The sequence below is a fragment of the Corythoichthys intestinalis genome, chromosome 6 (genome assembly GCF_030265065.1).
Source record: "Corythoichthys intestinalis isolate RoL2023-P3 chromosome 6, ASM3026506v1, whole genome shotgun sequence".
NCBI lineage: Eukaryota > Metazoa > Chordata > Actinopteri > Syngnathiformes > Syngnathidae > Corythoichthys > Corythoichthys intestinalis.
In genome coordinates this window covers 31,987,994-32,003,696 of record NC_080400.1, presented here as the reverse complement: position 1 = coordinate 32,003,696, position 15,703 = coordinate 31,987,994, and the positions used below count along the sequence as shown (strand labels likewise).

The window sequence follows — 15,703 nt, the reverse complement described above, 5'->3', positions numbered from 1 at the left end:
CCATTGTTCATCTGCCATCAGGAATTGTGGGCCACACAACCATTGTTCATTCTTTAGGAAACACTTCATTCCAAGTCCTCTGGATGCTATATCTGCTGGATTTAATGAAGTGCTTACATATTTCCATTGAGATGCGTAGGATGCTTTCAGGATGTCGGACACTCTATTTGCCACAAATGTCTTAAATCTGGTGGTTTCATTTTTCACATACTTTAACACTGACGTGCTATCAGTCCAGAAAATAGAGTCAAGCAATGTCATTCGCATCTCCTTTCTCCATAACCTGTCCATGCGTGATGCCAGTACTGCTGCTGTTACTCATCCACTTCTTTAGCTGAAAGCCACCTTTAGCACAAATAGCTCGAAGATCATGGTAAAGAGCAATGGCTTCGTGTTCTGACGGAATTGACACGAGACAGTCATCCACATAGAAGTTGTGCAAAATGGTGTCCACCACCGATTGACTGAAGGAGTTGCTGTTGTCCTTCGCACACCTCTGCAGAGCAAAGTTAGCACAGCTTGGTGAGGAGGTTGCTCCGAATAGATGGACACACATTCTGTACTCCTCAAGAGGTTGCCTGAAATCACCACTTGGCCACCAAAGGAATCTTAGTAGGTCGCAGTCCTCTGGTGGTACTCTTACCTGGTGGTACATGGCTTCAATATCTGCCATCAAAACTACCAGTTCTTTTCTAAATCTGGTGATAACGCCTACTAAAGAGCTAGTAAGGTCAGGTCCCTGCAATAACTCTGAGTTCAGCGATATTCCTTGAAATGATGCAGCACAATCAAACACCACTCTGATCTTGTTCTTCTGTGGGTGGTATACACCATGATGTGGAATATACCATGTTCTGCCAGGTTTGCATGTCAGTTCAATAGTAGGGATTTTCTCAGCATAACCGCTGGAGATAATACTATGCATGAAGGTGGCATAGTCTGTGTGGAACTTGGCGTCCTTTTGGAACCTTTTTTGGAGACTCGAAATTCGTTGAATTGCTAATGTACGATTGTCCGGCATTAGCACATTTCTTTTCTTCAGAGGCAAACCAATGGTGTAGTGACCATCCTCCAGCTTAACCGTACTTTCGACCAGTTGCATAAATTGGCCATCTTCCCTTGATGGGCCCAGTTGCTCATCATACGTGCATTCAGGGAAGTCCACTTGAAACTGCTGCTTCCACAGTTCATCCAATTTCAAAACAGATATGCGGTTAACCGTGATGCTAGTTTGCTCTAAATCAGTTTCACCTGATATTGGTCCATTTACAGTCCAACCCAACAACGTCTGCACAGCAAATGGGCCTCCATTTTCACTAGGAATCACTTTCACTGGTTCCAAAGCTTTTGGTGCATTCAAGCCGATCAACAATTCAACGTCTGCATCAATTTGAGGCAAATGTAATCCTTGCAAATATTGCCACCTCTCCAAATCCTGCTCTTGTGGGATGTTGTCTCTGGATACAGGCATTTTTTCCTGTGTAAAAACATCTGGCAAATCACAGTACAGGTCACCTTCTAGGCCAGCTACTTCCAAATCTGTTACGACTCGACTTTTCACAAGTTTTTCTTGACCCATAGTCCTCAGGAGAATTTTTATCGCTGTTCCTGACACATTCAGTCTGTTAATAAGGTTTGTCGTGCAAAAGGAGCTGGAGCTACCTTGGTCTAAAAAGGCAAATGTTTCAACAATCTTCTGCCCCCGTTTTGACTTTATCTTGACAGGCACAATGGGAAGCTTGCAGTCATGGTCGCCGGCCCCAGTGAGACCACTGCTTTGTACCAGCACTGGAGAGCTGTCCACTGGAACGAATGAGTCTTCTGCACTTGCTCCATCTGTATTTTGGTCTTTAGTCTTTGTGGGAATAGGAAGCAAGCTAGGGTGATTAGCTCCACACGTTTTGCAAGATAGGCGCCGTCTGCAGTCCTTACTTCGGTGGCCTACTGCTAGACAACCAAAGCAGACTCCATGTTCTCTCAAAAAAGTTATTTTGTCTTTATGTGGCTTTTTCTCTAGTTGGGGACAAAACTCCAATGCATGTTGGGCTTTGCAATATATGCAGGTTCTTTTTCCCAATGGAGTTTCTTGCCTTTTCACTTGAGTCTTGTAATCACCTATTGCTGTTGTGGTTGCAAAACTGCTTCCTTTATTTCGTATTTGACGATTGGTATCCTTGATGCTGTATCTGACTTGACTTGTCTTTGAAGTATCCTGTATATCGCCAAATACAGGGTCTGTACTGATTTTCACTTGGCGCTCTATGAAACTTACAATGTCAGAGAAAGTTACTCGCCGTTGACAGGTCTCTTGAATGTCACAAACTACTGACCTCCATTTGTCTCTGAGCTTGTATGGTAACTTCTTAATCATCAGCAGCATATTTGCAGGCATGTTAAGCTCATCCATATATTGTATGTCATCCATAGCATTACAGCATCCTCTCAAGAAAAGACCATAAGCTTGGAGAGCTTTGGTATCCTCTGCCTTAACCATTGGCCATGCAAGTACCTTATCCATATAAGCTGAAGCTATCTTTTGTTCATTCCCAAAATGTTTTTCAAGCAATTCTTTTGCTGTTTGGTATCCTCTATCTGGAGGCATTCGTTGACAACTTCGAACAAGCTCTCGTGGTTCTCCTCTTGTGTATTGTGAAAGGAAGTGCAAGCAATCCCGAGCATCTCCTGTCCTCTCTTCAACAGCATGCTCAAAATCTCTCATAAAGGTGTGGTAATGAAGAGGATCTCCATCAAATACTTGGATCTCTCTTTTCGGCAAATGAGAGGTGTTATGTTGTCGTACCAGCAGAGCAGATATTTCATTTTGTTTTGCCATTACGGACAATAAATTTTGACTATCGTCACCGGATGGCATATGAACGTATGGTCTGGCTGCAGATTGAGAAGCTGCCACAAGATTTTGGACCTCCGGAGCCACTGGATATACAAATGGTATCTGCTGGACTGTTTGAGGACCACCATCAACAGGAACTGCCCTCTGTAATTTTATTTTGTGTGACTTGGATGAAATCAGACTGTCATACCGTACATGGCCACCAGGCACAACAGAATCCAACTGAGCGTTGACAGCAGCAAGAGCCCCTCTGGCAAAGTAGGATTCCATACCATCTGATTGTTTGCTTCTGCTGCCCTTAACACAGCTTCCTGAGACTTTTAAGACATCCATCTTTGCCTGAGCTGCTGCTATCTCCATTTCAAGCTCAAGTCTCTCTTTCCTTTTCTTTATTTCCTCTTCTTGCTGATCCAACTCTTGTTTTTGTTTGAGCAATCTTTGACGCGCGAGAAGAGCAGCCATGTCCGCTTCTGCTTTGACCCGAGAAGAGGAAATTGAAGAGCCAGAAGTTGAACTCCCAGATTTTGATCCATATTTTTTATTTCCCACATTTGAAATGCTGTCATTCGGCTGAATGTCATCTGGGTCCATTTCATTTGACGCATGCTTTGCAACTTGCTTCTTAATTCCACACAGCCATTGTTTCACATCTTCAATAAACCTTTTGTTATATTTATTAATACTTGAAAACCATGCTGTTTGTTTTTCTTTTTCAGCATCAGGGATTATTTCCATTAGTGACTCATGCAGCATTATTGCATCGTCGTGCAATGGCATCAAGATGTCTAACTGAGTTTGGACTTGTGATGCGTTGTCATCATTCTCCATTAGCTCTTTAAGAGCAATAATGTAACTCTTCATTTTATTCACCTTTGTTTGGCGTTCCTTTTGAAGCTTTTCCATTTTACACATTAAAGCCTTTTCAGTGAGAATGACTTTCCTTTTCACAGCTTCATTAGTTTTTGTTTCATTTGATTCTGACTTTGATTCATTCACAACTGAACCAGGCATTGATCCATTCATTTTGAAACCCAGCAAACGATGCACACAAAGTTGCAGAAGAAATTTATGAGCCCTCGTTAACGCAACTCTTGACACCAATTGTCACCTAGTTAATGAGCGCGCACACACACGCACTTCGTCAGTTAACGGGAGATCAAGATGACGTCACAGCGACCACGGCATCCAAAGACATCCAATATGTCACTATTATTAATCAACTGTGTCCAAGCATGTGAATGTTCACAGTATGAATAAAAAGACTTCCACATACCATGGGTTGCGCTGCGCTCAGTCAATCTTTTTCATTTACTCACAGTCAACATCCAGCGTGGTCCATTATTTTGCGAGTGGCAATCCAACGAAGTTTCCGCGCTAATAGGTAAGCACCGTTTTCTGTTGACAATATTGTGTGAGTGTCCAATTACTCACATAGAGAGGAGAGCGGGGCTCTGTCTGACGCGCTGCATCCACGACGACTCGGGTGAGGCTGGGTCGGTCATCCGATGGCTTCCATTTGTCTAATTCCTTAATATGATCGCGTGTATAATAAACTTTGGTCACATTACTACTTTTAAATTTGTCACTTTCACGTCCGCTTAAGCTGAACTAGTGACACGTTCGTATACGCTGTATCGCAATAGTGTGCACCGTCACCGTGATCGTGTCAAACTTAAAGTGAAGTTGAACCGAACATAAACTATCAAATATTAGCGTATAGAGCGAATCTAATACGATGGGATGGAATACTAAATGCAATGCTGGCGTTAGCGGTCAACAGAAAATTGGCACCCTGCCTCCTCTCTTTCTACCTCAATCAAACTTTCCCAGGTAGTCACAGGTGGTATTAATCAGTTGACAGAGTGACAGTGACACACCCACCCCATGCACACACACTCATTAACCCTTTGCACCCCAAAACAAGTAGTGCTCAAATTCCTGCCTCTAACAAAGGCATATTGAACCGTACAGGGCGAACCGTACGGTTCGGCTTTGAACCGCAAACCGTTTCATCGCTAGTACTGACCCACGTAACACTCTAAAGTTGATTCCCCCCCCCCCCCATAGTATTTAACTCATTGCATGCCATTGATGGTGCTAAATGTATGAGTACCCTGTAAGGTTTTTTTTAAAAAAACAAATTAATGCATGAAAGCTTTAATGGAAATAAAAAACACACCCGTGGTGACAAGTCGGAACTTGTCCTCCTCATCGGTCACCTCCTCCTCCTCCATGTTCCTCCCCGGGAAGAAGAATCCCATCATCCTTTTGAAGAACTGGTACATGAGCTGGATCGTGAGGGGCACCACGTTCACCTGAAAACATCAGCGTTTTCACGATCAGCTACAGAGGAAAACCTCCCCAAAACTGCGATGGGGAGGTCAATTGTGACTTTCTTCACCTCAAAGTGCTCCTTGACAGAGATCCCACCCACGGGGGGACGCACTTTGCTGAAGATGCGCAGAGCAAACTGTCGTCCTGATTGGCAGGCGCTCTGAGGACGAAGCACCACCTAGTGAGAAAATAGAACATTTAGGGCATAGTTGTACTTACACAAGCCCATTCCAACTACGCTTGAGCCCATTTTGCAAGACTCTTGAGTGCTTTGATTTATTATTATTATAGAAATAAATAATTCTAAAAAAATAATCCACAGGTTTCAAAAAGCTCACTGTGCTTTTGGAAATAAATGATGTCAGACTGAAATGGCCTCAATATGTGCTCAACACACATTTTTTTTTTTTTTTTTTTATGAGTCAGGCTCGGTGATGACGCTTGTGCGTGAGAACCACAGGATGTCATGTGGACAAACAAGATGGTATGATCACAGACAAACAGCTGTGTGAATACATACCCTCAAGCGCTGTGGGCGGGAACCCAGGCAGAGAATAAAAGAAGAATATAAAACGCATTAGCATAAGTTTAGAAATTCCACTGCTAATGTAACTTTTTGGGTTCATGTATATAATCTCACCTCCATGCTAATACCAAATTCAGATTAAAAAAAAATCTGCCAGCTTTTGAGGACATTTGTTTTTTTTCTGGTTGCTCTAATGAATAACTTTCTAAGAATGTTTTGAAAATACTGCGGTACCTCTAAATACGAAGTGAATTCGTCCCAGGACCTTGTTTGTAAGTTGAAATGGTCGTATGTCGAGCAGGATTTTCCCATAATTCCATTACTTTGTTCCAATGGCCGAAAACCTACACTAAATCCTTAATAAATACTGCTGGTACTTTTGCAAATAGCAACTACACAGAGCAAAACAAATAAATTATAAATAAAAATCGTAATAATAATATTTAATAATAATAGTAATAATAGCCGTAATAATGTAACAAATTGGGTTCTAATGTGGAGGTTGAGTTTTGCGTGATGTATCTAAACGCACCGCGTGGCTAACGTGAGAGTGAGAGGTGCATTAGAGCTTTTACTTTTCATGTTCTGTTTTTGGGTTTAGCTGCGGCAGACAGATGTGTTGTGTTGCACAAGTTCTGAAATAAATGATTAAAAACCTGACGAAGCTGGCGATTTCTTTGGCGTTGTTACAGTAATAATTGTCATGTTAACTTATCAAGACTGGCGGAGGTCAAAAGAGGACCGTCGAGATCGCAGACATTCTACGGCCGTGTTGTTGAGCCAGTTCACGGACGCGCACACCACGCTCATATTTTTCTATCATTTACATCTTCATTTCAATGTAAAGTGTCATCTTTTCCCTTTTTTTTCACCACCTGCACTAACATTCTTGGAACCCATGTTGATTTCTCTCACAAAAAAATCAGCTGTGTGTCCGTCTTGCGGGAAAACAAAGAAATTGTGGCGCCGTCATAAATCGTTGTATTTGGAGCATGTCATCGGATGTAGAGACAAATGCTGCATCAAATTTTAAGTCGGATGTCGAAAAGATTGTGTGTCGAAAAGATTGTGTGTCGAAGCGATCGTATGTTGAGGCGCCACTGTAATTGTTCAGAGAAAAAAAAATATCAAAGAGAAAAAAAAATTCTGCATTAAAAGAAATCATTTTTTAAACATAAGGCCTAATTTATACTAGTTAGGTATAGTAATGGTAAAATCAAATTTTAAAAGAGAACAAAACAAATACTCAATTCTAGTAATACTATGTGTTTTTTTTTTGTTTTTTTTACATCCATAAAGTACAAATTTACACTATAATTATACAACCTTTGTTTAAAAATTTGACTTTGAGCAGGAATGACAGAATTATGTGTTTATTTAATTAGCTTGAGGAGTGTCCATAAATCATCAGCCATAACAATTTGAGCACTTAATATTCTTAATATATATTATGAAAACTTTAAGGAAATGCTGCTATAATGAACATTTTATAGACTTGTCCGAATTACTTTGTAAGCTGCATTGGGCAGAAGATTGTTCATGGTGAACCAGCCCAACTCCAGCAGATGCTCTGCTGTATCATCAGACTTGTTGAGCTGTGTAGAGAGAGAAACAAGTAAGTTGCAGAAGGTAGGGGCACCACCAGCATTGTTTTCCTTAGGCCTAGGAGATAAAAACACGTGAATGATGACGGCCATTTGCTTTTTCTAAGAGCAAAGTGGGAAAAGAAATTTTAGAATCGGAACGTGGATGTGAAAAAATCCGATCTTAAGACCAAACTGTTCCTTACTTTACTGTACATGAACCGCTGTAGTTCTAGCTCAGCAATTCCCAGCTGTCCGTCCTCCTCTGTGAGACACCAGCGCGCCTGAGCAAAGTAGATCTCAGTCCTCCTTGCCACGCTCACGTCCTCTGGCGGCTTGCGCAACTCTAGCTTGTTGGCCCGCTGCAGTTGGAAGTCCTTAAAGCACCTGAGAAAAGATAAATTGGCCGTAATAATTTACTTTACCACCTGTCATTTTTCCCCGCAAGTGTAGTTGACACAGAAGTCCCGCAAACCTGATGAGGATGTTGAGTTCTTCGCTCTTCATCTGCATGTCATTCTTCTCCTGGTTGAGCTGGTTCTGCAGCTGCATGTTGATCTCATTCAGATCGTCAATGCTTAGATCTTCTGGTTGAGTCTAGGTGACGTTGACCAAAAAAGAAAGGATAGGAAAGGAATGGATCGTACCAGAAATGACATATTTGTCTATAGGCAACCACAGTCAACGTACCCGATTGTTGGAGTAAATCTGCTTTTCCAGGCGTCTTATTTGAGCCAAATGTTGCCTGACAGCTTCCTGGAGATGCAGAATGCTGCTGCGCTGCTCCTCAGGGTTACTCGAGATCTCCAGCTGGAAGCGAACACGCTGCTTCTTCTCACTGTGCTCCTGTATGTAAAATGGCGACAGAGGCAGAAAGACATCAGCAAAGAAAACTTGCCCTGTTCATTCCTGACCTTCCTGTTCCTGTCCTATCAGTTAATAGGGGGTATCCTTGAAGTCGTGACAATCTTGTAACGCTAGTTATAATTAGGTTGCATATACTGTATATACTAGTATATTCAATCTTTATCACTATTCCCCTTTGTTCTTTCTGTCTGTCCTCTAAAATGATCTTCTGAAGAAAAATAATGAAGACTCAACTGAACTATTTGCCCTACCTTGCGTCTGGGCTCCACGTGGAGCAAAAGGTTGTTCACAATATCCAGGATCATGGCATACTGAACTGGATTGGTCGATATCTCCAAGTCGTGGTGAATGAGGGTAAACGTGTCCACAGCACCTGGGAAATGAGAACAAACATGAGAAAATTAATACAGAAAATGCATATGCTACATGAGGACCACACCTACCAGCCTGTTTCTTTAGCAGGTCTTCCTTCTCGTGGTGGTTCCTCATTTCGGGCGGTTTAATTTGCGTGGCGAGCTCCGGGTTGATGTCATGGCTGTAACTGATGTAGTGCATTCGGCAGCTACAGCGGGAGATGATGCGCTGAACCTGTTGGGCCTCATTTACCTGCGCTGGCTGGTTCCAGTCTGTGCGCACAAACAAGACGGGAGGTTCATGTTGAGGTATGTCCTGAAATTTTAACCATTTGTATGTGTCATCAGTCATACCCGTAGTGGTGCTAACCATTCCACCTACAGCCTGGCCACTCTCCATCAGCTCCAGCACTGAGTCAAGATTCCGCTGTCGATGCTCCTCGATATTTTTCACCTGAATAGAATATAACAATGTATCATTTTCAAAACTATTCTACACAAACCATTCAACTGGCATACAGAGATATCTAACAATGGGGCATGTTTTCTAGGATGGACTGACATCATAGCTAATGCTTGACCTTGTGTGGATAGTCAAGCTTGAAGTGTCCATTTCATGTTATTTGCCCTGGAATTCAGCAAACTGTACTTGAAGAAAATAGTATGATCCCTCGTTTTTCCACGGTTAATGGGGACTACAACTCGCCGCGATAAGTGAAAAACCGCGAAGTAGCGCAATGTATTCAATGTGTGTTCAATCTATTTACAGTATTAAGATTTAGCATTGGAAAGAGATACATATAAGACATGTTTTTTTCACTTTTTTCCTCCGAGTATAATTTCATTTTTTTATATATACAGTAGTACCTCGACATACGATCGCTTTGACACACGATCTTTTCGACGTCCGACGTAAAATTTGACTCGCCATTTGTTTCTACATCCAAAGACAATTTTCTAAATACGACGATCTATGACAGCACTTCAGTTTCTTTGTTTTCCCGCAAGACAGACGCATGGCAGATTTTCTTATGAGAGGGATCAACATGGGTTCCAACAATGCTAGTGCAGGTGGTGAAAAAAAAGGAAAAAATGTGATGCTTACCGTTACCATTGGCATGAAGATATGATAGAAAAATATGAGCGTGGGGTGCGCATTCGTGATATGGCTCGCTCAACAATACAGCCGTAGACGGTCTATGACGGTCCTCCTCCGTTCGTCAGTCTTTATAAGTTAAGGTGGCAATTATTATTATTGTGGTGACATCGCCTAAGAAATCGCCAGCTTCGTTAGGTTTCTAATCATTTATTCCATCAACTTGTGCCTAGTGTCCTCCGCAACAAGTAAACCAAGTGAAAGTGAAACTAAAAAGGCTCACTATCGAGTAAGCCACGCGATACGTTCAGGTACACCACGCAAACACATTCGCCACATTAGAACCCAGATTGTTACATTATTACATTATTAGTATTATTCTTATTATTATTATTGCTATTACTATATCATTATTCTGATTTTTATTCATAATGTATTTGTTTTGCTATGTGTAATTGCCATTTATAATAGGATCAGCATTATTTATTAAGGATTTAGTATAGGTTTTCGGGCTGTGGAACGAATTAATGGAGTTATAATGTATTCTTATACTGAGAGCACTTACACACACAAAATGAGTTGCCACAGCAACTGTTTAACTAGTTAAATGATGATTGACGCACGCGGCGCTTTTCAACTTCATGACTCAGGCAAGATGAAACACAAAAATCTGTACTGTATATACATGTTTTTAATTGTTAAATTTATTAGGATCATGGAAGCTTCCACTTGAGGAAAATATATACATACACTACATCCTGTATATACATAATATAATAAAAATATACAGGACTGTGCAAAAGTTTTAGGCAGGTGTCCTGCCTAAAACTTTTGCACAGTACTGTATATATTTTTTTAATTGAAAAAAAAAAATCTGCGATGGACTGAGGGCTCGAAGTTTGAAGTGCGAAGCAGCGAGGGATCACTGTACTAGCTTTCCTTGAAATGCGACCAAATTTGAATGACAAATATAAGATAAATTGGAGAACTAGATGTTCAGTTTTCATCAGTGGCGTGGCGCTAGACATTGGGTGCTGAGGGTGCTGCAGAACCTCCTAGTGTTGGGAAGAAAAACGTTTTGGTACATTTTTTGGGGAAAAAAATAAAACATTGAAAAAATTGTGTATCTAACTCTGGGGATTTAATATATATTGATTTTTTTTTTTTTTAGTAACTTGGTCACCACCTGACACCTTGCTTGGTACTGATTCACATTGAATAAGGCGCTATTTGTGAAAAGGGGGCGTTAAACCGTGGCTTATTGTACCTTTTAGTTTTCGAATGTGTTTGCCATTGCGCTGTCTACCTGCCGGGAATTGCATTATAATACATGGGCGTTTTTATTTCTAATTAAAAAACTCCAACAGACACTGTAGGTGAAATAGAACGCTGTCTTTGTAGTTGCCTATTAGTAGTAGTACGTAAACTATCCAGCATGCGTGTGTACTGCCAGTGTACACACCTTGTATGGAGAAAACGTGCAGGCATGACAGATTTGGACCGAAACGGCCGTTTTTGGATAGGTAAAAAAACTAAAAAAGATCCTCAGGAACTTCTGGAGTGAGTGACTTCCAGCGCCCCTGGTTTTCATCATTGAATGTAGGTTGAAGTTTGACAGTTTGAGGACTTTGAAAAATCTGCCCCTGAAGCATTTTCAGTTAACATGAGATTTCTGTATCATTGTGTGACATCACAAAAATATCTCAGGAAGAAATGCTGAAAAAGAAACAGTAAAGTAGAGTAGCCATTTTGGTTTTGATGTGGCTGTTTATCCATTTCTTGCATTCAATCAAAGATGTTTAGCTTGTAAAGTGTTTTGCAAATTCTACCAAATGCAAACCAGATAGAACGATGAGCGACAATATATAAACTATTCTATGTGGGTGTGGGTGTGATGGCAAATATCGTTGACTCTCCATAGATCCAAAATTGGTATTTTTTGGTGTCTTTTCAGGCATAGCTTCTTAAAATATTTTGTAGATCTCCTCATAATAGACTTTGCCAAGTACCACAATAATAACTCACAGTAAATGAGGTCTTTGATGTACTCCTGTAAATTACGACAAAAATCCCAAAGTGGCCGAATTTCTGCACGTGTAGCCCACCTCCAACCAAAGCTGCCTGTCCTCCTGCTCTGATGGGTCAGTCTCCATGGTGGCAAAGTACTGCATGCCGTCCAGGAGACAGGTCCAGGTGGTCTTTTGCTTCAGAGTGTCGTTGTACCAGGCTGGATGGTGCTCACACTGCTGCAGCTGGGCCTTGGCTGCAGACACCAGGACGCAGCCGGCTGTCTCTGTGCCACGGAGCATCATCTGTGTGTTGAGCAGGACTTTTAAAATCACTTCACTGTCATGACTAACTCATTTAGGGCCTGATTAAGTATAGCTTTACACATGCAGTAAGTGTAGTGTATTAAATTTCAGTCTATAAAAGTATTCTACCTGGCAGTTGACCAACTCAATAAACCAGTTGCGGTTGTAGATGTCATCAGTCTGGCAAGCCGCAATGCCACACAGCTGGTCACTGACCCCAGAGTCCTCTTCAGAAAACACCACAAACTTGTCTGTTTCCTCAATCAACTTCTGGAGCATTGATGTTCCTACAAAGGGAATGGGCCATACGATAAGTGAGCATTTGCGTGTGTACTAGTTTTTAAATGAGCGCAGTGCTCACCCTCATGAGAAGTTTTCTCCGCTCGACTGAGGGTGGGCATAACCGGTGTGGCAGGGGCAATTGTGGGGGAGTATGTTGAAGGCGAGCGTTTCAGCTTCTTAGCCTGCAGCTGCGTGTCGATGCGGAGGCCCTTCAGCGCCTCAGTGGAGAGGTTTCTCTTCAGAACTGAGGCCTTTTTGTAACCGTCGTACAGCCCGAATGCAATGTTCCTGTTGGTGGTGGTCCAGGAGGCGCGCAGGTCCACCAGGCACAGCTTGTGAGTGTACGTGGCGTTGGTCTCGTCCTTTGAGTTTATGTCCTGCCAGGAAAAAAATATGTTACAAAGAAAAAGGAAAACACACTTTGCAGGCTTCATTGTAGCTTGTAGATGTATGTCACCTCTTCCACGCGATTGCTCTGACGCTGGTAGCTCAGTGAGGACAAGCTGAGCAGGTGGGTCTTGTTCACTTGAGCATTGATCTGGTGGTCGGCAGTCTCATCCCACGTGGAGGCCATCAGGTGAACAGTCACCTGCGACAGTTCACTCACCATCTGAGTCACATTCCATTCGGAGATCAACCTCCTCATCACGGTGCCAGCTGTTTCACCACGAAGAGGAGAGAAAAAATATGTTAGCGGTGCAGTACCATATACGTGAATGCACGAGTCGAAGATTCTATTTGTGCTATACAGTATGCTCAAGGATACAGCACACTGTAATTTAAAATACCCTGCGGAATTAGTCTCTGAGCCCCTCGAGTGAAGACATGGCCTTTATTACACTCCACTTGGATACCTCTTTGCTGGGCAAAGGACGCCCAATAGTGGACCTGAAGAACAACGCAGGGAAAAAGGATTCTGTCAACAAGGGTGCTAACTGTGAATACTGCTTTCTTCTAACTGATTTTTTTTAAACCTGTTTTTTCAATGTAATGACTGGGTCTTAACGCTTTCAGTGCCATTGACGGCGATGGACATCCAATCCAATTGAACCAGGAGGTTTGGCAGCAATCATTCGTTGCCAGACCCCACAGTTCAAACAGATTTGACATCCATTGCTGAATGTTTTTATTCCTTACATTTTTAAACACATAATTTTACAGTTAAATAGAACACAAAATGGAAAAACAAATACAGTGGTATGAAAAAGTATCTGAATATTTTGGAATTTTTCACATTTCTGCATAAAATCACAATCAACTGTGATCTGATCTTTGTCAAAATCACACAGATGAAAATACAGTGTCTGCTTCAGCTAAAACCACCCAAACATTTATAGGCTTTCATATTTTAATAAGGATAGCAAACAATGACAGAAGGGGTGGGGGGGGGGGGCGTAAGTAAGTGAAGCATCTGCCTAAGGAGACTTAGTTGAAACCACTTTATACCAAACATTTTAAGTCAATCACTGATGAGTGGTTTAAAGCTGCCCTGCCCATTATAAAACACACTCCGGATAAGAAATGTCTTGATGAGAAACATTGTCTGATGTGCATCATGGCTCGGTCAAAAGAGCTGTCTGAAGACCTGCGATCAAGGATTGTTGATTTGTATAAAGATGGGAAAGGATACAAACCATCTCTAAAAGTCTGGATGTTCATCAATCGAGAGTCAGAAAAGTTGTCTACAAATGGAGAGAGTTTAGCCCTGTTGCTTCTCTCCCTAAGAGTGGCCGTCTACCAAAGATGACGCCAAGCGTTCCGGCAGAATACTCAGAGAGGTAAAAAAGAACCCTAGAGTGTCTGCTAAAGACTTACAGAAATGACTGGCACAGTCCAATCATAGACTTCATAATGATATCTTTATGAATATCTCTGTGCACACATCAACTATATGTAAAACTATGGCAAAGAATGGTGTTCATGGGAGGACTCCACAAAGGAAGTCACTGCTGTCTAAAAAAAACCATTGTTGCTCGTTTAATGTTCGCAAAACAGCACAGAATGGGCCAAGATTACTCCTGATCGATTTGCAAGATTGATCTGTAACTAAAGGAAGCGTCTGGTTGAAGTTATTGCAAGGGGGTTCACACAAAATATTAAATGTGATGGTTCACTTACTTATTCTTCCCCCTTCTGTCATTGTTTGCATACTATACTCATTAAAATAAGAAAACCTATAAATGTTTAGGTGGTTTCAGTTAAAGCAGACTGTTTTTTCATCTGTGTGATTTTGACAAAGATCAAATCACATTTGATGGTGATTTTATGGAGGAAAGTGAGAAATTCCAAAAGGTTCAGATACTTTTTCATACTATTGTATCAGTTTTTTTGCATTTAATTTTAATGTATTTCTTATCTAGTGTCGAGCTGCTACATCTGCTTTTGCTTTCATTCAGTACCAGCCTGCCTGGTCAAAATGGATTAGATGTGCATCACTGTCAATGGCAATGACGGAGTTATAGAAATGTAACAAGACACAAGACAAAATATAAGAATTGCTCACTAAATGCACCCAACTATTTTCATGCACGTGATTAAAAAGTAAATTCTCCAGTAAGACTGCAACAACTAATTGATTAATAAATTAACTGCCAATTAATATATATATATATATTTAAATTAAGTTTGAGACCCCTGACCTACAGTGGGGAGAACAAGTATTTGATACACCGCCAATTGGTTTTCCCAGTGTATTTGATACACTGCCAATGGGTTTTCCCATTGGCAGTGTATCAAATACTTGTTCTCCCCACTGTATATGAACGTAATAAAAACATTTATGGGAAAAAAAATATGCAACTGGCGCATGCAAGGGCTAATTGAAAATAACGCTATACGGTGAGAGAGCATGTACTTGTAGTTGTGGGAAAGCAGCTGTGTAGGACATCTGCTTGTAATGTTGACCCAGCTTCTTACGGACCGGCCTGAGGCTGTGAAAGAGCTTTCCTCTACATATGGGGCGTGACACACTGGTCCAAGTGGCCCAAAAATTCTGCATCCAGCGTAAAGTACTGCTGTACAGCAAGATTCTTGGCTGGCTTGATTCTGGAAAATGTGACCAAAATGTAAAATTAATGTTAAAATGCCACTCAAGTCTGATGCATACTCACCTGGACCGCTATGCTGGTTAAGGTCCATGGTGATTGAAAGGTTGAGATTCTCCGAGCGGAATGCTCTGTAGGAGTCGTGAGGCTGTCCTGAGGTCACGTCCGCAATGTTCTCGGCAGAGCAGAGTGTGACGGCATGGTGATCGTGAGGGTTGCCATGGCAGAGCCACTGCATGTCGAGGGTCATGCACAAATTGGGCAGGTGCAGAAAGCAGATGTCGTCATATCTAATATGGAGACAAAAAGTGATCTTATGGATCATGTTTAAGGCAATTGCTAATTGTTTCAGTGTTGTTGGATACAGTATTTGCTAAGTGTTACCCAAGTTAGCACGTGATGTGCACATACTTGAATCTACGGCTGTGGAGTTTGTAACAGAATATTAACTATTT

At 41.5% G+C, this 15,703-nt stretch overlaps 1 protein-coding gene across 3 annotated transcripts in view; it reads right to left on the bottom strand.

Annotated features, from left to right (window-relative positions):
• LOC130917628 (bridge-like lipid transfer protein family member 2) overlaps window positions 1-15,703 on the bottom strand; it is a 41,914-nt gene that overhangs the window by 9,933 nt on the left and 16,278 nt on the right. For all 3 annotated transcript variants that reach the window (XM_057839227.1, XM_057839229.1, XM_057839228.1), the window contains exons 21-36: window positions 15,315-15,538; window positions 15,059-15,249; window positions 12,993-13,092; window positions 12,662-12,861; window positions 12,284-12,581; window positions 12,052-12,209; window positions 11,716-11,922; window positions 8,869-8,968; window positions 8,605-8,787; window positions 8,413-8,534; window positions 7,985-8,140; window positions 7,770-7,891; window positions 7,501-7,681; window positions 7,220-7,306; window positions 5,253-5,363; window positions 5,031-5,166 (exon numbers count right to left, since the gene is read on the bottom strand). In XM_057839227.1, coding sequence (XP_057695210.1) covers window positions 5,031-5,166; window positions 5,253-5,363; window positions 7,220-7,306; window positions 7,501-7,681; window positions 7,770-7,891; window positions 7,985-8,140; window positions 8,413-8,534; window positions 8,605-8,787; window positions 8,869-8,968; window positions 11,716-11,922; window positions 12,052-12,209; window positions 12,284-12,581; window positions 12,662-12,861; window positions 12,993-13,092; window positions 15,059-15,249; window positions 15,315-15,538 — 2,576 coding nt within the window. The remainder of the gene's footprint in view (window positions 1-5,030; window positions 5,167-5,252; window positions 5,364-7,219; window positions 7,307-7,500; window positions 7,682-7,769; window positions 7,892-7,984; window positions 8,141-8,412; window positions 8,535-8,604; window positions 8,788-8,868; window positions 8,969-11,715; window positions 11,923-12,051; window positions 12,210-12,283; window positions 12,582-12,661; window positions 12,862-12,992; window positions 13,093-15,058; window positions 15,250-15,314; window positions 15,539-15,703) is intronic.